Source organism: Brienomyrus brachyistius, unplaced genomic scaffold (assembly GCF_023856365.1).
Source record: "Brienomyrus brachyistius isolate T26 unplaced genomic scaffold, BBRACH_0.4 scaffold36, whole genome shotgun sequence".
Taxonomy (NCBI): Eukaryota; Metazoa; Chordata; class Actinopteri; order Osteoglossiformes; family Mormyridae; genus Brienomyrus; species Brienomyrus brachyistius.
Window position 1 is genome coordinate 1,312,777 of NW_026042311.1, and position 27,813 is coordinate 1,340,589.

The 27,813-nt window shown below is 43.3% G+C and overlaps 2 protein-coding genes across 3 annotated transcripts in view; both read right to left on the reverse strand.

The window, feature by feature from the left end:
- The window catches only part of LOC125721930 (protein NLRC5-like), a gene marked incomplete at its 3' end in the record, with an annotated part of 510,329 nt that overhangs the window by 354,096 nt on the left and 128,420 nt on the right, over positions 1–27,813 (reverse strand). The window lies entirely within an intron of this gene.
- On the reverse strand, positions 389–27,591 carry LOC125721937 (protein NLRC3-like). 2 transcript variants are annotated; one of them, XM_048998156.1, is made up of 8 exons: positions 27,332–27,590; positions 23,065–23,166; positions 22,422–22,535; positions 20,780–20,893; positions 9,935–9,998; positions 9,523–9,751; positions 7,192–8,902; positions 389–1,006 (listed from the first exon to the last, which is right to left on the reverse strand). In XM_048998156.1, the coding sequence occupies exons 2-8, from the start codon at positions 23,124–23,126 to the stop codon at positions 958–960; spliced, it is 2,343 nt and encodes a 780-aa protein (XP_048854113.1). In that variant the 5' UTR covers positions 23,127–23,166; positions 27,332–27,590; the 3' UTR covers positions 389–957. The 2 variants fall into 2 exon arrangements, with proteins under 2 accessions (XP_048854113.1, XP_048854112.1); XM_048998155.1 differs by lacking the exon at positions 389–1,006 and adding an exon at positions 3,361–5,958 and having other exon boundaries at positions 27,332–27,591.

Here is a 27,813-nt window from a genome sequence, read left to right on the forward strand (position 1 = left end):
TCTTAGCCATGGTGTCCTGGTGGAACACATATCTATTATACCTCAGAATCCTCTGCTTTCAGATCATTACTTGTTAACGTTTGATATACAGTATAGCCTCCCTTCGGCTCCAGGTCCAAAGTACAGTATCAGATATTCAATTGCCTCATTAACTACAACAGCGTTTCTCAACCAACTTCCACAGTCCTTCAGCCTTACATCTGAAGCCCCGTGTGAAAATGAACTTGAACGGGTAACTGTGCACATGGAGAAATCGCTTCGCAGCACCTAGATCTGGTAGCTCCACTTAAGAAGATAAAGCATAGAGATAAGAAACCTGCCCCCTGGTGCTCTGATCATATGCGTAACTTAAACAGGCTTCACGCAAGCTAGAGCACAAATGGGGCTCAACTAAACTAGAAGTTTTCAGATCTACCTGGAAAGAGCCTCTCTAAGTACAGACTGCGAGGTCTGTGTACCTCTCCAGACTCATGGAAGAGAACAAAAATAATCCTAAATTCCTATTTGAATCTCTGTCTAGGTTAACATTAGGTTAAACATTAAACTCACAAGTCTCACAAGCTTTTATGAGTAATGACTTTATTACATTTGTAATGGTAAAATAAAGATTAGACAGACCATCCAGTGCACGTCTGTAGCTACATACAGCTGCCAGCCTCCTGCTAGTCCTATGCGTACTGATAATGACACCTTTGAATCTTTCCTTCTTATAAAACAATCAGAACTTTTGAGCTTAGTTTCCTCCTGCAAATCCTCTACTAGCCTCTTAGACCCAATTCCTACAAAATTCTTGAAGGAGATTCGACCACTGATTAGCACCACCCTGTTAAATGTGTTAGACTCGTCTCTTAGGCTTGGATATGATCCAAAACCTTTTAAAATAGCTGTTATTAGACCTATTCTAAAGAAAGTAAATCTTGAACCTAGTGATTTAGGAAATTATAGGCCAATCTCCATTCATTTCAAAGATCCTGGAAAAGCTGTTGCTCGCCAGCTGTCTTCTTTCCTACAGAAAAATAATGCTAATGAATTATATCAGTCTGGCTTTGGACCAAACCACAGCACAGAAACAGCCAAAGTCAAAGTAGTGAATGATTTGCTTATGGCTTCTGACAGTGGCTGTATATCTGTGTTGGTATTACTAGACTTAACTGCAGCATTTGATACTGTGGAGCATAATATCCTCTTGGAGCGGCTAGAATCTGTGGTTGGCATTAAGGAGACAGCCCTGTCTTGGTTTGGCTCCTGTTTAAATGATCATTATCAGTTTGTCCACGTGAACAATGAATCTTCCAAGATCACTAAAGTTAAATATGGTGTAGTATCACACACACACATACGACAGGGCTGAGATTCCAGGCTGCCTGAGACAAGGCCTAGTCTGGTATGAGAGGTACTCGCTGGCCTAGACACAAAAGGGGGGGTCAGTGACCCCACACACACACAAACACAGATGCACACACACGGCTCATACACACACACACACACACACACACACACACACACACACCACACACACTCATACAGATAATAAGGGAGGAATTCCATCTTTTATGGCACAAAGATTTAGGGACCTACAGACAGCAGAGTGAACCTCAAGGATAGGGGCCCCTCAACTTGGCACGTAACCCCCTCCCCATACATCCTGCCTTACATACCACAGATTCACCCAACACCCTAAAGAAAGTTTCTTTTAAGTTCAGCCTTTGTATTCCCTATATATTGATTTACTCATGACTACTAGTCTCGATGTCCACATAGATTATGTTTGTGTGAGTCCTTAGACAGTCTTAGTGTTTAGCTACCCCTGCATACATGCTCTCATGATTATCCCAGAGGAATCTTGAAAATTAAATAATGTAACCAGGTATCTTAGTGTGGCTCCTAACTATCAGAGGTTCTTTCTTTCTTTGTTTAACAACCCCCCCTTTTCCACATTCCTCTGTGGCCCTTATCTGATCTTTGTGGTCCGTTAGCACTTCTTTGTCCTCTACTATTCTGCATTAAAAGACTGAATTAATGTGCATATTATCAGTTCTGGAGAGTATATAATTAGGATAAGCCACACCAACCAAAATATGTTGTTCCCAGATGTGCAATTTAAATTTGTATGACCACAAACTAACGGCCACATCTATCTAAGGGTAAGATGTGCTATTTAAATGTGAATATGTAATGTAATGTCTGTACGAATGATCCAAAGTAGCAACCTCTGTTGATGTATATGGATGGGATTTATTAACATGCATAATATCATAAATTGTTAATTAATACAGATTGTGTGAGGTGTGACCCCCCCAGGCTGGTATGGCATGTTTGGTGTTAATCTGATGGAAAATCACTCCTGATTCCAAATCCGGTCAGTGGTTACCATGCAACTGTATGTATCAAAAGTTAAACCAGTTTAATGAAAATCATCGGTAAAGTGGTACCAGTCTAGTCATAAATACCAAAATGACTGAAACAGACACCCCTCCGAAAACCTGCCAACTAGATGGTCAGCCATTGCTTCAGGTGTCGAATTCCTGGTCACCCCTATTCATGAACTTTAGACCATAAAACATGGCACCTCAGCACAGAGCAGGGGGAAGAAGAGAGAGGAGCAGAGGAGAACATCAGCCCCGCAGAGGGAGGAGAAGAGAAGCCCCGGGAGAAGAGCAGCCCGTGAGAAGCCCTCCTGAAGCCTGCCGGTGAAGGCCTGCTACCCAACAGAGAACTGCAACCAAGACAGAGCCTTTCACCTTAAAGCTTCACAAGGAGAGAGAATCCAAGGGGCTCCACTCCAACAACCGCTCCAGACGCCGCGCCTTCTTGGGTGCTACCATTCCCTCAGCTCATCACCTCTGCAACCTACTGCCAAGACCCCCTCCACTCTGCTAACAAGTAAACCAGCTTCCTTTCATTCTAACAACCTAAGCAGTTCTGTTAGCCTGCTTTATGACTTTAGGGTCGTGTTTCCACAAACTGTGCTTGCTTTGCAGAACAGTATTTCCCTTTTAAGGTTATCCATATTAAATCTGGTGTAGGATCACACATGCACATATCACAAAGCTTAAATTCCTGGTGGCCTGAGACAAGGCCTACCCTGGTACGAGAGGCACACATTGGCCTAGGCCTCAAAGGGGGGTCGTGACCCCACACACACAGACACACTTAAACACACACAGACAACAAGGGGGGGCAGCACTCCAACTTTTATTGCTCAAAGTTTTAACGACCTATAGACAGCAGAGTGGACCTCAAGGACAGGGGTCCCTCGACTTGGCACACAACCCCCTCCCCAGACATCCTGCCTTACATACCACTCACCCAACACCCCAAAGAAAGTTTCTTTTAAGTTTGGCTGTTGAATCACTGTATATTTATTTACCCATGACTACTAGTCTCAATATACAGACAGGTTATGTTTGTAATGTGTCCTAACTTTCAAAGATTCTTTTTCTTTGACTGACTAACCTTCCCCCCTTTTCTTTTCCACATTCCTCAGCAGCCCTTATCTGATCCCTGTATTCTACCATGCCTATCTAAGGGTAAGATGTGCTGCTGACATGAGAATATGTCATATAATGTCTGTATAAAGGGTAACCTCTGATTGAGGTGCAACCTAGACCACTTAGACCAGGGACTGGTGTGAGTAATATAACATAATGACATAATATAAGTAATCATTAATTAATCATTACAGATGGTATTCGGTGTGAACCGCTAGGCTGGTACGGCATGTTTGGTATCAAACCGATGGAAAATCACTCCAGTTTTACAACACTTCAGCCTCTGTTCATTGAGTGCTCACAATAGTCCCTGCCTCTGTGCGATTTGGCTACTAAGCTCTAAAACCCCAAACTCGACTGAAATATCGTGAGACTCCCTCTCATTGGCCGTGAGGGGAGCTTCGCTACCGATCGTTTACATTACCTGGTGATGCAGCTCGCTGGACGAGCCTACTAACCCAGGTTACTAAGCGATACTGGTAACTAGTGAATCCCATGTAAGTCTCACATTAACAGACTCACGGGGATTAATTCAAATGTAATTAATTTCAAAACATATTGGTGGAGATATTAAAATTTACCTGAGCTAAATATTCCTACAATGGTGTCCCACAGGGATCAGTGCCTGCCCGCTACTGTACACTGTATATATTGGTCACATTATCAGAAATCATGGTGTTGGGTTTCATTGTTTTGCTGATGATACACAGTTATATATATCTGTTAAGCCGAATGATGCATCACAGCTCTCGGTTAGAAGACTGTCGACTAGATATCCGGTGCTGGATGGCAAATAATTTCTTTATGTTAAAGACAGAAAAACAGAAGTACTGTAAACTGGTCCGAAGGCAGCTCAAAATAAGTTTGACAACCACAACCTTGGTGGTCTTCCTACCCAACCTGACACAGTGGTCAGAGATCTTGGTGTTCTGGTTGATTCAGATTTATGTTTCGATGCTCATATAAAAAGCATCACTAAAGCTGTGTTCTATCATGTACGGAACCTCGCCAAGCTTCGGAAGATGCTCTCCTTTCATGAAGCGGAAACACTAACACCTTTATAACTTCCAGGCTGGATACTGTAATGCCTTCCTTTCTGGGTGCCCATCTGGATCCTCACATAAACTTCAGCTGGTACAAAATGCAGCAGCCAGAGTTCTTACAAACACTAAAAAATGTGATTATATTAGCCCTGTTCTATGCTCCCTTCATTGGCTTCTAGTTAAGTCTCTGATTAACTACAAAATACTGCTATTGATTTATAAAACACTGAATGGCCCTGCACCAGAATACCTTAGTAACCTGGTGGCCTTATACAACCCTCCTCGCTTTCTTACATTATAAAGAGCAGGATATCTGTTAGTACCCAGGGTATAAAGAGCTACGGCAGGCTGCAGAGCTTTCTCTTATAGAGCTCTTCAGCTGTGGAATAGTCTTCCAGTGGATGTGCGGGATTCAGGCTGACTTTCAATATTCAAGTCTAGACTAAAAACACGCCTGTTTAGTTTAGCTTATAGGGACTCTAGTTCTAGCTCTAGCTAACTGCTCACTCCCAGTCAGACCTATAGTGTGAGTTGTAGAGCTGGGTGGGGATCGGTGCCATTGGCTTTGGATAAACTGAACTGTCAGTCTGTCACTTTAGCTTCACACCCCCTTGTGGAATTGGAGTGCTGACATTCAGGGACTCCCCATGCCTGTGTTCCCACCTGCCTCTCCCTCCTACTTATGCTGCCATAGTCATATCTGCCGGAGCTTACATACTGCACTCACCTAACTGTTTGCACTGCCTCTAGTCTCCCCTACTGCACATTTTATTTCCCCTACTCCCCCTGGGCTGTGCTGCCTGGAGACACCACATTTTCAAGACATCCTGCCTACCCTGCTGCCTGCGACGTCTCCACTACCTGTGACGTCCTTCTAGCCTGCTGCTGCCCCCTGGAGGATGGGCTCCCCCTTTCAGTCTGGTTAGGGTTAGGGCTTCCTCTGCTGCCCCCTGGAGGATGGGCTCCCCCTCTGAGTCTGGTTAGGGTTAGGGCTTCCTCTGCTGCCCCCTGGAGGATGGGCTCCCCCTTTGAGTCTGGTTAGGGTTAGGGCTTCCTCTGCTGCCCCCTGGAGGATGGGCTCCCCCTTAGGGTCTGGTTAGGGTTAGGGCTTCCTCTGCTGCCCCCTGGAGGATGGGCTCCCCCTTTGAGTCTGGTTAGGGTTAGGGCTTCCTCTGCTGCCCCCTGGAGGATGGGCTCCCCCTTTGAGTCTGGTTAGGGTTAGGGCTTCCTCTGCTGCCCCCTGGAGGATGGGCTCCCCCTTTGAGTCTGGTTAGGGTTAGGGCTTCCTCTGCTGCCCCCTGGAGGATGGGCTCCTCCTCTGAGTCTGGTTCCTCCCAAGCTTTCGTCTTTCTAGGGAGTTTTTCCTTGCCACTGTCCCCTCTGACTTGCTCACTGGGGGCTTTGGGCAGGGATGCTGTAAAGTGCTTTGAGATGATGTAATGTTGTGAAAATACACTATACAAATAAAACTGAACTGAACTGAAATTGCACTCAATGTTTAGGGGGAGGACTCAAAATGATTGCTTATTGTGATATCTTTATACTAAATGACATACACATTTTTTAACTTATCACCCAGCCCTAATCAACAATACACTAATCGGAGAGCTATCAGTCCTGTGAAATAGGCTTTTAGAAAAAATGTTTGTTTGAATGATTTATGAATAATGATACTTCATTCACCCCCATGGGGAAATTGTCTTTTCGCCCCTCCCATCTTGCTCTCCAAGAGACACACAGACACATATACAGGTGAGAGGAAGTTTGGGGGTCGCAGCGCAGGATCGGCCAGCATCCAGCACCCCTGCAGCTTAAGGGCTCAGCGATGACATCACTCTGCCGGCCAAGAGATCTGAACCAGCGACCTTCCGCTCATGGACAGAGTCCAAACCCAAAGAGTCACGCACCACACCCAGTATTTAGAGAAATGCTTCCTACAGCATTCAGAACTGAAACGAATATGAGTGGTTTTCCCACTATTAATGAAAACTGGACCATTCTGTATGATGCTGTATTTTTGGTTATTTGTTACACAAAGGATGGTCGTGGAAATCTTGTCTTTTTTGTTTTTACTACATCACTACCTTCAGTTAATATAAACTAGATTAAAAAGGAACCTTGTTGTTAAAAGAGGGGAAATAAATTATATGTATACATATTCATTTTATATTTTAGACAATGTTTATCTATTTCTGCCGGACTAGATGTGTCGTCACATCCTCAGCCAGGTGCAGCTGAGGCCAGCAGAGGGCGCCAGTGAGCAGCCAGAGACAGCAGTCATACGGAATCTCCCAGCTCTGGGCTCCATCACATGAACACGCCTGCTGACAATAACACTCACATACCACTTAAACACCCTGTGGATAAAGAGTCCTCACTGTTTCTATAGCAGGTTAGGATGCTGTGCTGTGATCAGAAGGCAAACTGGATGGGAATGGAAACGTAGTAACAAACAAAAAGTGACATCACTACCTTCAGTCATTATAAAGTCTGTGGTCAAGATTAGCTACTGCTATACAAACAGCTATAGCTGTGATTATCAAAATAAAACCCAGTTAATCCATGAGGAGAAATATATTATATATATTACACATTTCAAACAATATTCATGCATTACTGCCAGACCAGACATGATTTCCCATCCCCACGTCACTTACAGAGCCGTCCTGGAGTTCTTGACCACAGGCAGCAGCCTGCAGTGCTGTTTATCTGATCTGATGTATTTCTTCAGATCAAACACATCCAGCTCCTCATCTGACATCAGCATCACAAAGGCCAGAGCTGAGTACTGTGCAGGTGAGAGGTCATCTGCTGAAATGTTTCCTGAATTCAGGTATCTTTGTACTTCCTCTACTAGAGAATTGTCACCCAATTCAGTCAGACAGTGGAACAGATTGATGGTCCTTTCTGGAGATAAATTCTCCTTTATTTTCCCCTTGATGTACTGGGCTGTATCCTTAATGATATGTGAGGTGATTCTTGTCGGCCCCAGTAGCCTTTGTAACAGAGTCTTACTGGAGTCTGTTGAGAGGCCCAGGAGGAAGCGGAGGTAGAGGTCCAAGTGTCCATTCTTGCTCTCTAATGCCTGATCCACTGCAGTCTTCAGCAGGTCAGCTGATGAGTTTGACAGAAACACATATAAAGCAGCGAGATACTCCTGGATGCTCAGATGCACAAAGCAGTACACCTTCTCCTGGTACAACCCATACTCCTCTTTAAAGACTTCTGTGCACACTCCAGAGTAAACTGAAGCTTCACTGACATCAATGCCATTTTCTGTCAGATCTTGCTCATAAAATATGAGATTGCCTTTCTCAAGGTTGTCAAAAGCAAGTTCACCAAGTGTCAAAAGGAATTCCTTGCTGTATTCTTTAAGCTTAGTTTCATGGTTTTTCATATACTTGTCATTTTTTACACTTGTCTGAAAGATCAGGAAGTGTGTGTACATTTCAGTCAGAGTCCTTGGAATTTCTCCCCTGTCAATCTCACTAAAAAGCCTCTTAAGCACAGTGGCTGAAATCCAGCAGAACACAGGTATGTGGCACATGATGAAGAGGCTCCTTGATGATTTCACATGTGTGATAATCCTGCTGGCCAGGCTCTGATCATCAAATCTCTTCTTGAAATACTCCTCCTTCTGGGCATCACTGAACCCTCGTATCTCTGTCACCTGGTGGACACACTTAGCAGGTATCTGATTGGCTGCTGCTGGCCGGGAGGTTATCCAGAGGAGAGCGGATGGGAGCAGATTCCCCTTAATGAGGTTAGTCAATAGCACATCCAGGGACGTTTTCTCTGTTACATCAAACCAGCTCTCATTGTTCTGAAAATCCAGAGGAAGGCGACACTCATCCAGACCATCAAAGATGAACAAGACTTTGTACCTAAACAGCTCAGTGGATTGAAATGATTTCAGTTCTGGGACAAAGCGGTGAAGCAGTTCAATCAGACTGTATTCACCCTTAATCAAATTCAGGTCCCGGAAAGGAAGAGCAAATATGAAGTGAACATCCTGGTTTGCTTTTCCTTCTGCCCAGTCGAGAATAAATTTCTGCACAGAGACTGTTTTCCCGATACCTGCCACCCCTTTAGTGAGTACAGTTCTGACAGGTGTCTCACGCCCACATAAGGGTTTAAATATATCATTGCACTTGACTGTAGTATCTTCTGTTCGCCTTTTCTTGGATGCTGTTTCAATCTGTCTCACTTCATGTTCATCATTGACTGCTCCAGTCCCACCTTCAGTTATGTAGAGTTCTGTGTAAAGCTCACTGAGAAGTGTTGGCTGTCCTTCCTTAGCTTTCCCTTCAAATACACACTCAAATTGCTTCTTAAGTTTAGCTTTGATTTCCTGTAGCATGAGCTTTCCTGAAAAGAAATGAGAGGAAAATGCACTAATTCTCACCATGATCCTGACCAGTATGAGGAAGAATATTTTCCAAAAACACACTTCTTCACACATACATATCCAGATATTTCCCTGTGACTGTGAATGTGAAACTGAAAGTTTTATCATGCGTATTTTACTGGAACACCGCATACAGGACCGTGAATAAGCCTTAGGCAGCCAAAGGAAATGTTTAAAGCCATTTATCTGGGTAGTAAGTGTATATCTGCTCAGAACCAAAAAAAAACACAAAACCCCTTTTCATTTCCCAAACCTCTCCTCAGGGGCACCACAGCCAGTCCATGTATTTGTTAAATTTCACCACCAGCTCACTTCATGAATTAATTAAATTAATTTAAAACTCAAGGAGATATTGATCAGCCACATGAGCTGTGTTAGTGGTCAAGTAAAAAAATACATGGATATACTGCATGAAATATTAGGCTGATGTTGGGAGAGGTTCTGAAATGGCAAACACACTTTGACATACATATTATAGTAGTTCTACACCAACATGAAGACCATTTAAACATCCTTTTCTTTGGCTGCCTAAGACTTTTAGACAATATTGTACATGTACATAATGTTATAAAGTTCTTACTCTTGTCCAGCAGATCAGCAAGATCATCTTGCTTCATGGTCCTCAGGATGTACAGTGTTATCTTCAGAGCTACCTCTCTAACACTGGTCTTCTGCATCTGACCATCACTGTCCAGGTCATTGTCCTCCTCCAGCTGAGGCTCAGAGCATTCTGGGTAATTCTGATCTAGGTACCTCACAAATGTCTTCAGTTCCTCCTTTAGGAACTTCATGGCTTTTTCCTCTAGTGACTAAAATAAACAGTCAGAGTTAATTATTGCTACTTACACCAAACCTTTTCAGAGTTTCACTTGTGAATCATAGATTAAAACATATTTTCTTTAAGATGATGAATTTCTTATTGTACAGCTGTATAAAATATAAGCTAATTAACATAACAGCCAAGAAAATATATATCAGCAATAAATACAAACCTTCAATATGGATGATAAACCCGATTTATCATGTAGATCTGAACTGCAATCTTCCATTTGGTCTCTGTGAATTAGGCAGAAACATAAAGACTTCAATTCATCTACACAAATGTAACAGAAAGACTGAAAAGTTCCCCATTAAAATTGCTGTTACTGCAGATAAAGAATAACATTGTGGTATATTACAACACCAATTCCAAAAAGTTGGACATTGTGCAAATTGTAAATAAAAACAGAATGCAATGATATGGAAATCTCATAAACCCGTATTATATTCACAACAAAGCATAGAAAACATATCAGATGTTTAAACTGAGACATTTTGCTATTTCATGAAAAATATTGGCTCATTTTGAATTTCATGACAGCAACACATCTCAAAAAAGTTGGGATGGAGGCAATAGGAGGCTGGAAAAGTTTGTGGTACAAAAACCCAACAGCTGGAGGAACAATTTGCAAATAATTAGGTCAATTGGCAACAGGTGAGTAACATGACTGGGTATAAAAAGAGCATCTTAGAGTTGCAGTGTCTCTCTGAAGTAAAGATGGGCAGAGGGTCACAGTACCCCTAATACTGCACTGACAAATAGTGGAGCAATTTCAGAAAGAAGTTCCTCAGTATAAAACTGCATAGAGGTTGAATATTTCACCATCTACAGCACATAATGTAATCAAATGATTCTGAGAATCTGGAGAAATCTCTGTGAAAAACCAGACTAGATGCCTGTGATATTTTGGCCCTTAGGCAGCACTGCATCACAAACAGGCATGATTCTGTAATGGAATCACTAAATAGGCTCAGGAATATTTCCCACAAACATTGTCAGTGAACACAATTCGCGCTGCCATGCACAGATGCCAGTTAAAACTCTATCATCCAAAGAAGAAGCCGAATATGAAGATGATCCAGAATCACCGACGTCGTCTCTGGGCCAAAGCTCATTTAAAATGGACTGCGGCTGAGTGGAAAACTGTTCTGTGGTCAGTCGAATCTAAATTTGAAATTCTTTTTGGAAACCAGGGACACCATGTCATCCGGACTAAAGAGGAGAAGGACCACCCAGCGTGTTATCAGCACTCAGTTAAAAAGCCAGCATCTCTGATGGTGTGGGGGTGCATTAGTACATATGGCAGGGGCAGCCAGCATCTCTGATGGTGTGGGGGTGCATTAGTACATATGGCAGGGGCAGCCTGCATATCTGGAAAGGCACCATCAATGCTGAAAGGTATATCCAGGTCCTAGAGCAACAGATGCTCCCATCCAGACGACGTCTCTTTCAGTGAAGACCTTGCATTTTCCCACATGACAATGCAAACCACACACTGCATCAATTACAACATGATGGATTCGTAGAAGAAGGGTCTGGGTACTGAACTGGCCTGCCAGCGGTCCAGATCTTTCAGTCATTGAGAACATTTGGTGCATCATAAAACTAAAAATATGACACAGAAGATCTAGGACAGTTGAGCAACTAGAATCCTGTATCAGACAAGAATGAGACAACATTCCTCTCCCAAAACTCAGACAACTGATCTCCTCAGTCCCCAGACATTTACAGACTGTTGAGATGCCACACAGTGGTAAACATGGCCTTGTCCCAACTTTTTTGAGATGTGTTGCTGCTGCGACATTCAAAATTTTTCCTTACGATGATGCATTTTCTCAGTTTGAACATGTGATATGTTTTCTGTTCTGTTATGAATAAAATACTGGTTTATGAGATTTCCATATCACTGCATTCTGTTTTTATTTACAATTAGCAGAACGTCCCAAAATTTTCGGAATCGGGGTTGTAGTTTGGAAAGATGTATCTGCCATGTTAAGCTTTATTCACTAGGGCGGCTTCCTAATTTTCTCATGACAGCAGAAGAGAACCAGTGACATCAGGCTCCAGCACACAGAGACACAGCAGGCAGGAAGGACAGTTTTCTATGCAGCCCTTTGTGCCCAGTGACATTTAGAGTGATTCACTTGATTAGCAGAGCTAAATATCAGCATTTATTTCACAATCCTCAGTCAAGAAACTGGTTAAATAGCTTGTCGGTTAAATTCAGCATCTACAGGGCTAATGAGCCGAATCTGTCCTTCAGCACCTACAGGGTTACCCCCCCCCCCCAGAGTGAGCACACTTCTTCCTATGCAACCAGCAAACAGTGAATCCCCACTAGCCGCGGCGATATTGTTGCCTAATTATGATGAAAAATTAAACATCATCATCCTGCATCTGTTCTCCATCCCAGTGGACATAATGTGAATGATGTCATCAGCGTGCGCCACTCCCTTTACAATGCCCTACTGTATTACAGAATACTAACCGCTTCAGGGATCATCGTTTGTCTGTCAGCCAGCAGCAGTGAGGGAAAACATACACACAGCTGTCCATGAACTCAAATGCTGGTGATTCTCCCTCAAACCTTAACTGGCCCAGCTGTGCATGCAGGGCAGGCAGCTTGAGAGCTGACAGGGCCTGGTGGGGCTACGCGCTTTAGGAGTTCCGACTCATGCAGCCCCCTCCATCTGCTTAATCGGACCGGATGCTAGTGAACGTCAGCACAGCCTAAGTCGGAACACTCTGGGTCACTCTCCCTGGCCATAACGCTGTGGGCCAAGCCTTCTGGGGGTGTCACACGAAGCAGGATTAAGGGAAAATCTGACTTATTTCGACAAGTCTGGCTCATTTAAGTAGGAATTCCTTTCCATCAACGTGTCTTAAATTAATCCCTGCTGAGCTACCATGGCAACTTATAGTAGGTGAGTGAACAAGGTTGATCCAGACCAGGTTAACTGACTGCTTAGTTAAGCGTTGTCTCAAAGAATGTCCAACGTGTAGGACCAGATTCCCAAAACATTGTACCGTCGGGCGAAATTCCGCGATCTCACTACTAATGTTGTGTAACAAATATAATAAAGCCTATTAAAAAAATCACATTCCAAAACTCAACATTCCAATTAATTCCAAAATAATTCAAGTAAAAGCGTACCCGTGTTAGAAAGGTCAAACATGAAATGCAATAACTCAAACTGAAAAAAAATGTTAAAATAATATGAACAGGAAGATATTTTTATATTTTGTTTAGTCACTGTCTGATTTGAAAGTTTAAATAGTTAAAATAGCAAAGACAATATACGGTTATTTGTACACAACATTTCACACTTATGCGACTGAAAGTATTTTATGGAGATTAAATAATGCAGAATAACATTATACAGTAAGAATGACACATGAACTCAACCCAGAAGGTTCCCCGTTGACTATGGGGATCGAGCCAGGAACTTTCGCGGCGTAAGGTGACAGCATAAACCACTGTACCACCATGCCACTGTACTGGGCACTTGTAACATTTACATAACTTACACATTTAGTCTGTCTGCAATTCATTGCCAAGCCAACTCCCTGGCTGTATTTATGGCCACAGTATTGCCTTTTGTAGCGATTACATCCTTGTATTTTTCATACAGCTCCATCAGCAGCGTTTGTTCTGCAGCGGAAAGAAACACCGCTCTCGTTTCAAACGCTTTCCAACTCAATTGGTTCATCCATTCATTCAGTTTCTTAAATATCTCGGGTATATGCACTAAGTGAGACTATGCAAGTCTGTCTTGTATGAGCTTTGATTAATTAAAGCTGAAGTGCGTTAGTGGAACGACATGAGGCTACATTTAGAGATGGAGCTAGTTTGAGTCTGACTTTTTCGGGAAAGTCTGGCTTTATTTAGCTACTTTCATGAAATACCCCCTTGAGGCCCGTGGGGTATTTTCCGTACGTCGCTTAAATCATCCGAGATCAGATGCCTCATCCTGGATGAGTTAATGCCAGTGAGACTCATCTGGGATAAGTCAGTTTTTCAAACGCTGTGTAGTAGATTAGTCTCGCCGGATCCATTCGTCCGAGATGATTCTGCGCGCCTGCGCTGCTTGAAAAACCCATATACATCGAGTATAGACACCTTGATCGGCAAGTCTCTCGTTGGATTCTGCAAAACGTCAAAAAACAGGCCGCAATTTTTCATACAATCCGAGCAGGACCTTTTATTAGAGGATGTAAATAACCCCAAGGTTTGACACAAGACTAATTAATGTTACAAAACATATTGAGGTGCGTATTGCATTTTTTAATATACGTTTGTATTCTGTATTCATTTGTATACATTCATTTATGCTTATGTAGTTTTATTTAGTGGGACCCCTTTTTTGAGGGACTTCCATTTTTTTTTGGTTACCAGAACATCGTTAAGCTAAAGCTAAGCGGAGAACGTGTTTGTGTTTTGCTTTATGATATTTTATAAATGGTTTAAGCCCCCCTTGGTAAAGGCACAAGCTGTTACGTTGGTTACGGTATTTTTTTGTTAATTAATTTATTTTAAATAAATCGTGAACCATCAGTCACGTCTTTCGGCCATCAATCCGGAGGGGAATGCTGCAGTAAGAGCTTTACCTTCGCCCGCCACAGTGCGCTGCTGACGGATTTCACGGGGTGACTGCTTAAGGAGCAGTGAGATGCGGACGGCGTGATGGTCAGAGAATTCGGTAAGGAATAAAATCATGTTAATATGGAAAATATTCACGAACAAATACAAAATATAGGGAAGGAAATCCAGGAATGTAAAAGCTTATTACTCGAAAAGGAAGTAGAAGGTACTGCAAGACTGGAATTAATAAAAAGAATTAAAAGTAAAGACAAAATAATGGCTGAATTTACGTGTAAAAAAAGGGAAGCTGAGGAATTGCCTCGGCATTCTGAACGTCCAAAGGTTTTAATGGAGAAAATGCATGCTTACCAAAGGGAGGAATTGTGTAAAAAAGAAAAAAAAGTTGCTTAGCTTATATACACATTGGAAAATTCTGTTACGTAAATCAAGGGAAGAATTAAAAGAAAACATATCAGAAACTAATCTGGCCAATATAGCAGATATCCTTGAAAGGGAAAAGAATGATCTTATGAAAGTTTATGGAGAAATAAGGGAATGTATCACACCGACTAATGAATTATCAAGATTCACGCATGTGAAGCTGTAACTAATGACATAATTAAAATTGTGTACGAAAGGTTGACTGCAGTATATGGAGATTTTGATGCCAATCTTGAAGGTCGTCGTCTGCATCAACTGTCAGTGTCTGACTATGCTCACTCAGTATATGGCACTGCCTCCCAGTCAATCGCCAGTCACCACTCAGAGTACTCTAGTATATCTGCGATAAGGGCAGAAGCAGCTGCAGAGCTTGCACCAAAGGAGGTAGAGTATCAAATAGCCCAAGCAGAAAGAAAGCAACAAGAAAAGATAAGAATACTAGAGGAGCAACACAGAAAAGAATTAGAAGGCCAGCAAAGCCGTTAACAGGCTCCCAATGCCAGAGCCTGCGATGTTTATTGGGGATCCAATTCATTTTATTGAATGGAAGGCATCCTTTATGTACTCATTCAGAGAACAGGTATCTCTTCAGCAGATAAGCTGTATTACCTTAAGAAATATATCAGTGGTCGTAATAAATGTTCATAAATGTCTTGAGGGCACGTTCTACGGAAGTGATGATGAGGCATGCAAAGATGCTTGGAATAAGCTTGGTCAGTGATACGGTCAGCCATACGGTCAGTGATACGGTCAGCCATACGGTCAGTGATACGGTCAGCCATACGGTCAGCGATACAGTCAGCCATACGGTCAGTGATATGGTCAGTGATACGGTCAGCCATACGGTCAGCCATAGGGTCAGCGATACGGTCAGTGATACGGTCAGCCATACGGTCAGCCATACGGTCAGCCATACGGTCAGCGATATGGTCAGCGATACGGTCAGCCATACGGTCAGCGATACGGTCAGTGATACGGTCAGCGATACAGTCAGCCATACGGTCAGTGATACGGTCAGCCATACGGTCAGCCATACGGTCAGTGATACGGTCAGCGATACAGTCAGCCATACGGTCAGTGATACGGTCAGCCATACGGTCAGCCATACGGTCAGTGATACGGTCAGCGATACAGTCAGCCATACGGTCAGTGATACGGTCAGCCACACGGTCAGCGATACAGTCAGCCATACGGTCAGTGATACAGTCAGCCATACGGTCAGCCACACGGTCAGCCATTCATCATCCAAAGGGCATTTCTGGAGAGGCTCTCAAAATGGCCACAAATACGGTCCAAAGATGCTGAAGGTTCTACGAACATTTTCAGATTTTTTAAATGCCTGTCTGCAAGCTATGCCTCATGTACAGGGCCTAGACATACTGAGTGACTGTGGGGAAAATCAAACATTAATTCAGAAGCTACCTGACTGGGTAGCATTGCGCTGGAATCGTCGGGTTACGATAGCCCTCATGGAAGGTGGCGAATTCCCATCTTTCCAAGACTTTGCCAAATTCATATGTAGCTCCCACAAAGGCGACCACCATACCAAGGCTAGCATTATCAGCGGCAGTAGTCTCAGTTATAGTCAGCAATATGCTTAGAGAAGAGCTTAGCTATTCGAATGTGGCAGACTCCAAACTACTCAAAAGTAGTTCTGGGCAATATAAATAATGATGCATGACTCTTTCACACGTTTGTAGCCAATAGGGTTCAGACAATTCGCCACAGTACAAATCCTCAACAATGGCTTTATGTCTCAACGGAAGAGAATCCAGCAGACACTGCCTCTAGAGGGAAAACCATAAATGAGTTGTTTTCCTCAAATTGGTTTAGTGCTTCTGTGTTCCTCTGGAAACAGGAAATATCGATAATAACAGATGTAGTATTGGAACCTCTAATAGGTGATCCAGAGGTGAGAAGAACTGGAACGCTGCATACAGGGGTGTGGTGTCGCTGACCGCTTGTCCGAGTTCTCATCATGGTTGCAGGCTACTAAGGCCATTTCATGCCTTTTGCGACGAGTTAAAGGAAAAATAAATGGCCACCTAATGTAAGTGCATTGGAAAGTGCAGGGCGTGTCATCGTCAAACACCTCCAAAAGCAGATGTACAAGCAAGAAATACAGTTACTGAAAAAGGGAGGTCGGCTGCCAGATCATCCCAAGGTGCAGCACCTACAGTAGATGCCTTTTTAGATGCAGATGGCAGAATCAGGGGGGGAGGAAGGCTCAGTCGATCATCCTTCTCCAACTTACTCAGACACCCAGTGATCTTATCAAAAAACCATCATGTGACTAAGCTGATAATTAGTCATTATCATGAAAGAGTAAAACATCAAGGCGAGGGCTTTACCATCAATGAAATCAGATCCAATGGCTATTGGACTCCTGGAATAAGCAGAGCAGTTGCATCTTTTATCCGACAGTGTGTCACTTGCCAGAGACTCAGAAGACCTCCAGAAGGTCAAAGGATGAGTGACCTTCCAAAGGAAGGTGTAGAGCCCTCCCCACCTTTCTCATAGTGTGGCATGGACTGTTTGGTCCCTTTACCACTAGAGAGGGAAGAAAGCAGCATAAAAGATATGGTTTGCTTTTCACTTGTTTCTGCTCACGAGCGATCCATAGTGAAATGTTAGAGGATGTGTCCACTGGTGCCTTTATAAATGGTCTGAGATGTTTCATTGCAGTTCGTGGTGCTGTTCGACAAATCCAATGTGATCAAGGCACCAACTTTGTGGGGGCAAAGAACGAATTGAACAAATTGAACAAAGAACTTGACACTCCCAGACTCACCACCTTTCTAACCGAAAACCATGGTGATTTTGTTTTCGACGCACCTCACTCCTGTCACGCCGGAGGTGTGTGGGAGAGCCAGATAAGGACCATAAGGAGTGTGTTGAACTCCACATTATCATTGGCCTCTTGCAGCCTCAACGGTACTTCTCTGCGAACGTTGTTTTATGAAGTCATGGCTATAGTCAACAGTCGCCCACTTACTGTGGACAACCTGTGCAACCCTGATAGTATGGAACCACTCACAGCCAATCATCTACTTACAATGAAGTCCAACATGGCTCTACATCCACCAGGGAAGTTTGTTAGGGAGGACCTTTATGGACAAAGGAGATGGCGCAGAGTACAGTATCTGCTAGAGTCACTGGAAAGGGAGCATCTCCACATTATTATTGCAAGACAGCGTTGACACACACCGAAGAGAAATTTACAAGCGGGAGATACAGTGATGCTTGTGGATGACTGGTTACCCAGATGTGAATGGAAACTGGGACGGATTTTAGAGACTGTCACTGATGAAGATGGACTGGTAAGAAAGGGTAAAATATGTATAGGAGATAAGAGACTTAGCGAGAAAGGGGAACGCCTTGGTAAGCTGTCAGTGCTAGAACGTCCAGTGCAGAGGTTAGTCTTGTTATGAGAAGCTACTTACGTACATTTCACTGATGTTTATGCTTTATTTACCAAATGATACAGATTTGAAAATTATTTGTGTTTGTGGGTATTGCTTGGAACACACGTAATTTTGGTGGAAGTGTAAATAACCCCAAGGTTTGACATGAGACTAATTAATGTTACAAAACATACTGAGTTGCGTATTGCATATTTTTTAATATACGTTTGTATTCTGTATTCATTTGTATACATTCATTTATGCTTATGTAGTTTTATTTAGTGGGACCCTTTTTTTGAGGGACTTCCGATTTTTTCTGTTACCAGAACATCGTTAAGCTAAGCTAAGCGAAGAACGTGTTTGTCTTTTGCTTTATGATATTTTGTAAATGGTTTAAGCCCCCCCTGGTAAAGGCACAAGCTCTTACGTTGGCTACGTTTTTTTTGGTAATTAATTTATTTTAAATAAATCGTGAACCATCAGTCAAGTCTTTCGGCCATCAATCCGAGGGGAATGCTACAGAGGAGAATGATGAATTCAAAGGTTTAGTATCTACTAAAGGAAACACATCAAAAGTGACCCAAACCAGAAAAGACGGCTGGCAAAAAGTGTCCAACAAATTAAATGTGTAAGTAGTTTTTAGTTATTGTATTTATCACTTAAATGTAGTATTACAGGGGGCGGCATGGTGGTGCAGTGGTTAGCACTGTCGCCTCACACCTCTGGGACCCGGGTTCGAGTCTCCGCCTGGGTCACATGTGTGCAGAGTTTGCATGTTCTCCCCATGTCGTCGTGGGGTTTCCTCCGGGTACTCCGGTTTCCCCCCACAGTCCAAAAACATGCTGAGGCTAATTGGAGTTGCTGAATTGCCCGTAGGTGTGCATGTGTGAGTGAATGGTGTGTGAGTGTGCCCTGCGATGGGCTGGCCCCCATCCTGGGTTGTTCCCTGCCTCGTGCCCATTGATTCCGGGATAGGCTCCGGACCCCCCGCGACCCAATAGGATAAGCGGTTTGGAAAATGGATGGATGGATGGATGTAGTATTACATTTCCAGTGATTCATCATTGTTTTATTGTCATAATTACAGATAAAATACACGCACAATCATGCAGGATATGGGAACAAGTTGAAGTACAAACAAAACATTTCATTCATATATATATATATATATATGTTTGTATGTATGAGTTTGTGTGTGTATGTATGTGTTTGTGTGTGTATGTATGTGTTTGTTGATTTTACGTATACGAATGGCGAGGCCATGACTGAACCCATTTCCATGCACGGACACTATTAAGTCTGTGAGCTAATCCTAGTTTACGCAGAACAAACCTGCTCCGAGCAGGTTTGAGGATTTGGATGTGCTGCTATGACAACACATTCAGCAAGACGTTCGAAAAACCGTGCCAAGTACCCCAGGTGACTGGCGTGTGCCAACTACCCCAGGCGGCTGGCGTGTACCAACTACCCCAGGCGGCAAGCGGCTGCCAAGTGCCCCAGGCGGCTGGCGTGTGCCAAGTGCCCTTTGGCCTGACTATAGACCCAGAGAGACATGCATGCTAGTGGGCTGTAACACTGTTACCTCTCAGGGCTCTTTCTCTTACACCCCATAGGGGGGGCATTTCATGGCTTCCACTATAAATGTTGCGACTCACAGCTTCTAATGTCCTGAGGCCCCAGGGCACTGGCCCCACTGGCCCCACTGGCCCGGTCCATAACCCAGCCGAGGCTCCAGGGGGGCGCTATCTTGGAGCACCTTCAGCCACCGGCTCATTCCCCCACCGTCAGCTAAGAAGCGCTACTGGGGATCTTTCCTGCCTGCTGCCGTTAGACACCACAATGCCTGCTGTCGATGTGCAGCCCCCACAGCCAGTCTTAACGTCCCATTTTTAACCATTTAAAATTTTTTATCTATATTTATTTACTGAACTATATGGTATTTTCAGGATTTTTTCTTTGTGTTCTGTGTACTTTTTAAACTTGTTATCCTACAGAAATTTCATTCACTTCTAAAAATGTTTACTTATTTTTGCACTGAATCAGCGACATTTAATTGTCACCTTTGGCAAACAAACCAACAGTCTTTCTCTTTTTTTTGATGATCCTGCCTCATTATTAAGCCACATTGTTCCATTAAACATGTTAAACCGAAGCCTTAGTCTGAGCATAATCTAATGGATTCATGAGAGAGAAATTATTTATTAACACAGAAGCATCCGACTCGCATGTTGACAATCTATTGCTGAGTCATTCTTTAATGGACATGCAGGGGGAAACAGGCAAACCAGTTTTTTACAGCTCTGTGCTGTGGACTGAAATTTTAAATCCACTTTGCGATTAAATAACTTCCTGTTCCAGCTCGCAGAAAGTCAGGTTTTACAGTAATCCTCATCCATTTACCTCAGATGTTATTTATATAGAATACAGACAAAACTTTTGTTTAAATTCTCAAGGTGATGGAATCTGTTAAAGGTAAAAATTGGTGCATTCATTATAAATATGTTATTTCCTCATAGCTTGTATGTGTCTCGGTGCCATTTGACTGAGAGTCTGAATGTCATTAACAGTGTTTGTTTAAATGCACATTTACCTTTGATCTGTAGGAAAAGGTCCCCCTCTGAAGTAGATTAGGGGGTCCATTGACGCGTCACTCTTCAGGGAAACACAGCTGGGTACAGGGGAGTCTGCTCTCTCCACCAGGACACTGTGGGCAGCGGGAGGAAACAAACCCTCATGGTATAAATATAATTCATACAATGGGGACGGCATCACACTGCTGTTTAGCCTTCAGCTCTGCCTTCATGTACTTTGATATGCTGTGAAGCTCTTCATGTAAACAGACTTATTTACAGTCAGCTTTTAAGGAAATTATCTCATCTAAAATTTAAATATTATATGAAACTTTTAGTATGTCCATTAAAAACCTCCATAACTAGACTTGACTGATGTTCCTTTTTACTTGTTTATATATGTTTTTGTTTGTTTGTTTAGTCTTGTTATGTGGCCATTTTGTATAGGAGGGATGGTCTGTTGCTCGCCTCTAGTATAAAAGAACTCGCTGATTGTGGAAGAAGACGGTGAAGACAGAAGATGGCGAGGTCTTTTTATGAAGCTACACATATTAAAGTACTGCCCACTGACCAGCCCTAGCTAGGAGCCCAGTTTACTTTTATGTTATGGCCTGACTATAGACCCAGAGAGACATGCATGCTAGTGGGCTGTAACACTGTTACCTCTCATGGCTCTTTCTGTTACACCCCACAGGGGGGCGCATTTCATGGCTTACACTATAAATGTTGCGACTCACAGCTTCTAATGTCCTGAGGCCCCAGGGCACTGGCCCCACTGGCCCGGTCCATAACCCAGCCGAGGCTCCAGGGGGCGCTATCTTGGAGCACCTTCAGCCACCGGCTCATTCCCCCACCGTCAGCTAAGAAGCGCTACTGGGGATCTTTCCTGCCTGCTGCCGTTAGACACCACAATGCCTGCTGTCGATGTGCAGCCCCCACAGCCAGTCTTAACGTCCCATTTTTAACCATTTAAAATTTTTTATCTATATTTATTTACTGAACTATATGGTATTTTCAGGATTTTTTCTTTGTGTTCTGTGTACTTTTTAAACTTGTTATCCTACAGAAATTTCATTCACTTCTAAAAATGTTTACTTATTTTTGCACTGAATCAGCGACATTTAATTGTCACCTTTGGCAAACAAACCAACAGTCTTTCTCTTTTTTTTGATGATCCTGCCTCATTATTAAGCCACATTGTTCCATTAAAGATGTTAAACTAAAGCCTTAGTCTGAGCATAATCTAATGGATTCATGAGAGTGAAATTATTTATTAACACAGAAGCATCCGACTCGCATGTTGACAATCTATTGCTGAGTCATTCTTTAATGGACATGCAGGGGGAAACAGGCAAACCAGTTTTTTACAGCTCTGTGCTGTGGACTGAAATTTTAAATCCACTTTGCGATTAAATAACTTCCTGTTCCAGCTCGCAGAAAGTCAGGTTTTACAGTAATCCTCATCCATTTACCTCAGATGTTATTTATATAGAATACAGACAAAACTTTTGTTTAAATTCTCAAGGTGATGGAATCTGTTAAAGGTAAAAATTGGTGCATTCATTATAAATATGTTATTTCCTCATAGCTTGTATGTGTCTCGGTGCCATTTGACTGAGAGTCTGAATGTCATTAACAGTGTTTGTTTAAATGCACATTTACCTTTGATCTGTAGGAAAAGGTCCCCCTCTGAAGTAGATTAGGGGGTCCATTGACGCGTCACTCTTCAGGGAAACACAGCTGGGTACAGGGGAGTCTGCTCTCTCCACCAGGACACTGTGGGCAGCGGGAGGAAACAAACCCTCATGGTATAAATATAATTCATACAATGGGGACGGCATCACACTGCTGTTTAGCCTTCAGCTCTGCCTTCATGTACTTTGATATGCTGTGAAGCTCTTGATGTAAACAGACTTATTTACAGTCAGTTTTAAAGGAAATTGTCTCATCTAAAATTTAGATATCATATGAAACTTTTAGCATCACTGTTAAAAACCTCCACAACTAGACTTGGCTGATGTTCCTTTTTACCTATTTATATATGTTTTTGTTTGTTTGTTTAGTTTTGTTATGTGGCCATTTTGTATAGGAGGGATGGTCTGTTGCTCGCCTCTAGTATAAAAGAACTGGCTGATTGTGGAAGAAGACGGTGAAGACAGAAGATGGCGAGGTCTTTTTATTAAGCTACACATATTAAAGTGCTGCCCACTGACCAGCCCTAGCTAGGAGCCCAGTTTACTTTTATGTTATGGCCTGACTATAGACCCAGAGAGACATGCATGCTAGTGGGCTGTAACACTGTTACCTCTCAGGGCTCTTTCTCTTACACCCCACAGGGGGGCGCATTTCAGAAGCAGATCCATCCATTTTTATGCTGATCCAGACCAGATGATTCCTGCTGGGGCCTCTGTGAACATGAAGGGTAAGTAGATACATAGATAAGTACACAATATCGAGTACTCAGCATTTTTACATCAAACTGATGAACTGGACTCATGTAACTATAATTACACATAGTAATGAGGTTTAGTGCAAAATTTCAATGCCACATTTTTTTATAATTATATGTATCAACATCCTCTCCTGGAGATGACACCTTATGGTGGTGGAGGGGTTTGCGTGTTCCAGTGATCCCAGGAGCTGAGCTGCCCGGGGCTTTATGCCCCTAGTAGGGTCACCCAAGGCAAACAGGTCCTGGGTGAGGAACCAGACGAACTGCAGGTCATTAGACCTCTTATGATGAGTAAAAACATGGATTCACGTTCTCCTTCCCCTGGATGCAGGTCACTAGACTTTTATGGATGGGATTTCTAGGCATAACCAGGGCATTGAGGGTGTCGGGTCTGGTGACCTCAGGATTGGGTTTCTGCTTTTTGCAGATGATGTGGTTCTGTTGGGCTCATCAGAACGTGACCTTCAGCTCTCACTGGAGCAGTTCGCAGCCAAGTGTGAAGCTGCTGAGATGAGAATCAGCACCTCCAAATCCGAGACCATGTTCCTCAGCCGGAAAAGGGTGGAGTGCTCTCTCTGGATAAGGGAGGGGGTCTTTCCCCAAGTGGAGGAGTTTAAGTATCTCAAGATCTTGTTCACGAGTGGGGGAAGGATGGAGCGGGAGATCGACAGGCGGATCGGTGACTGCAGTGGGTGCATGTATACAGCAGTGATATTCCAGCAGACCAGGGGAGGGCAGATGTACTTAAACAAAGTCCATCTACACAGTACAGTACAAAAACAAGGACCTCCATCACACCTATCACCCCCCTACCCTCCCCCCGGAACTCAGAATACACGAAGCGGATGTGAGCCGGCTGTTCCAGAAACAGAAATCCAAGAAGCCCCCAGACCAGACGGTGTCTCCCCCTCCTGCCTCAGAACCTGTGCTGATCAGCTGGCTCCCATCTTCACCCGCATCTTCAATAGATCCCTGGAGCTGTGTGAAGTTCCCTCCTGCTTCAAACGCTCCACCATTATCCCGTCCCCAAGAAACCCACCATCACAGGACTGAATGACTACAGACCTGTCGCCTTGATGTCTGTGGTCATGAGATCCTCTGAACGACTGGTTTTAGCCCATCTGAAGGACATTACAGGACAGGTCGGTGGATGATGCAGTGAATATGGGGCTGCATTATATCCTGCAACATCTCGACCATCCAGGAACTTATGCCAGGATCCTGTTTGTGGACTTTAGTTCGGCTTTCGACACCATTGTGCCTAATCTCCTCTCCTCCAAACTCTCCCAGCTCAGCGTGTCACCAGCTACCTGCCAGTGGATCACCAGCTTCCTGACAGAGAGGAAGCAGCAAGTAAGACTGGGGGGGTCACTTCTGAAACACGGTCCCTCAGTATCGGTGCCCCTGAAGGATGTGTCCTCTCCCCACTGCTCTTCTCCCTCTACACCAATGACCAGCTGTAAAACTCCTGAAGTTTGCAGACGACACCATCATCATTGGACTCATTCAGGATGGTGATGAGTCTGCATTCCGGCAGGAAGTGGAGCGGCTGGTACTCTGGTGCAGTCAGCACAACCTGGAGCTGAACACGCACAAGACTGTAGAGATGACAGTGGACTTCAGGAGACGTCCGTCATCACTGCTCCCCCTCAGCATATCAGACAGCCCAGTGTCTACTGTGGAGTTCTTCAAGTTCCTGGGTACCACCATTTCCCAGGACCTGAAGTGGGAGACCAACATCTCCTCCATCCTCAAAAAGGCCCAGCAGAGGATGTACTTCCTGAGACAACTGAGGAAGTACAGTCTTCCACAGGAGCTGCTGATCCAGTTCTACACTGCAGTCACTGAGTCTGTCCTCTGCTCCTCCATCACAGTCTGGTATGGAGCAGCCACCAAACAGGACAGGAAGAGACTGCAGCGGACCGTACGGACAGCAGAAAGATCATCGGTGCCCCCCTGCCCTCCATCACAGTCTGGTATGGAGCAGCCACCCAACAGGACAGGAAGAGACTGCAGCGGACCGTACGGACAGCAGAAAAGATCATTGGTGCCCCCTGCCCTCCATCCAGGACCTGTCTCATCACAGATCTCACACACCCTGGACACAGACTTTCTGAGCTGCTGCCCTCTGGCAGACGATATAGAAGCCTGCAGCCCAGGGCACCCGACACAGGAACAGCTTCTCTCCCCTCGCCATCTCCCTCCTAAACAGCTGATCTGTCACACCGCTAAACACCTACAGCACTGCAACTGCACTCCTGATTCTGATTCTGACAAAGGCTGATTTCCAAGGGACCTAAAAGTATGACAAGTTTGGGAATAGAATTCAATGTTTTATTTCCAGTAGGTTGTGTATGTTTGTAACATTACAAAGTGTTTTTATAAAAATTAATTTTATCATAATTTGAAAACCATATCAAACACTGTACAGCAGGAGTCTCCATCTCCGGTCCTGCAGAGCTACTGTCCAGTAAGTTTTTCTATCCTACCCGGCTATTTACCTGAGAACAGGTGTGACTCATCAGAAGCCAAGAAGTCACGTGATCTCGTACAGGACGACCGCTTATAGTCTTGCTCAGCTCCCAACTATTTAATTTCTCCACCATTTAACCCCCCAAATCAATATTACAATATACTTTAACCTTGTCGAAGTTACAGAGATTTCCCAGTTTTTTCCTCAACTCGTTCTCACACTGATAAGAAAAAAAAAGAAAATTGGTTCGACGAGTATTCGCTAGTCAGGAAGACGATGACTCCCATTTTAGCGCGGGCGGTGCCGATTCCGTGCTGGACCGGATTTTGGCTCGTATCGATGGTATTGAAAAATCTCTAAACGCCTTGGACGATATAAAATCATCAATCTCCTCCATTGAGAGATCTCTTTCTAACTTATTACTGTTAATGATTTGTTGTGATTGTTCGGCTTCACTACTCTTGGCAGAGTGCCCCCCGCCCCCAGTAGACATACGAGTAGAATATGAGGTGATTGAGGTATGGATTGATTCTGATCGTATATGGACGAATCATCCGGAGATTCAAATACGTCGTCCTTGATTCACCCATAATATTATTGTGCTATGGTTGAACTGCACAAACATGTTTTTCATTGTTCACGTATATAACTTGTTTTTCACGAATAACTTCTCACGGAAAGAGTTGGAAAACCTGTCTTGTCTTGTCTTTCTCTGGGGAAAGGGACGCTTACCTTGCTTCTCCCAGGGGAAAAGGAGAAACGTTGCTCAAAATGCTTCGTTACCACAAGAGCAAACCCGCCGTCTGTGTAAAAGTGAAGTTTGTGTCTCTAAAATCACACCGTGTGTTTATTTTCCGGTAAAATGTGTGACCCCCTCCCCCTCCGTATTTACTCCGCTCGGTGTCCGCGATGTGTGATTCATTCCTGCTTGATGGCTCTGCTGCGCCCTTTTCGGGACTGATAATAAAGAGCTCACACTTATACACACACACACAACACAATTAACCCCGTGTGTGTGTGTGTAAAACACGCATACATCACCTTCTGTCATTCAGCTGCGCTGTGGGTTGCATTTGACTTAATCTTTACTGATTATTAAAATCAGACTTGCGTACTATTTGCATTAAACAGTTTAAATACGACTGCAAAGCCAGTCAATTAATCAGAACATTTCAGATTGGAGAACACAGAACAGATCCGTGGTAAAACCTTTGATTTAATAAAATGTTAAGCCTTATGTTTAACTTGGATGTTTCGGCACACTAGCATATTAATCCCCAACACTTTAAAAAAGAAAAACTTAATATAGCTTCAAAATATTACAATGTTTACGCAGCACAGTATATTAGGCGAACTCATGGCTGAGCGTACTGTAAGTAATTAAATATTATTGATGTTAATTCGAAAACTCTTCTGATACACGTACAGTAACCTACTGTGCTGTACGGACGTATATTTAATGTTTAATTATATTGAACACTCAAATTTCTCATTACATTTGAAATAAGCCAAGGATTAAGTATTCTGTTCTCACCAGACCGAAAAACCGTGACATTGTCTCTTTTTGCCAAATCTGCTGTTTTATTTTAAATCCCGCTATATATGTAGGCTGTGTAAAACATATTCATTTTATTATTATAGTCTTACCTTGAAACATAGAATATCTTTAAATTATTCCAGAATCTTGATGAAGTATTTCTTGACAAACTTTCGACTCTGCCTTTAAAATCTCGACACTTAATTTCACTTTCGTTTACAGGCAGGAAATGATCAGCTCCGTTTCATGCAAAAAATGGACACGGACTCTGCGGCACATCGTAGGGTTTTGGGGGGATATTATCTATGTGACTTAATTAGTAACAATAACCGTAATTCGATTATAACGCACATTCAGGAGGATCGTGCATGTAAAAAGCGGTACTGCAGTAACACTTAACAGTGGCGATTTGAGAAATTTAGAAATGGAGGGATCAGACCGATTTGGGGGTGGTGGACCGTCAGACAAAACTTTGTAATTTTATAATTTCATCAAAATATATTAATTGGTGCAGCAAAGTAAAAGTCAAACTAAACAATTGAATCACACTTTATTTCCAATGCTCAACATGTACAGGTAACATTTTACAGAC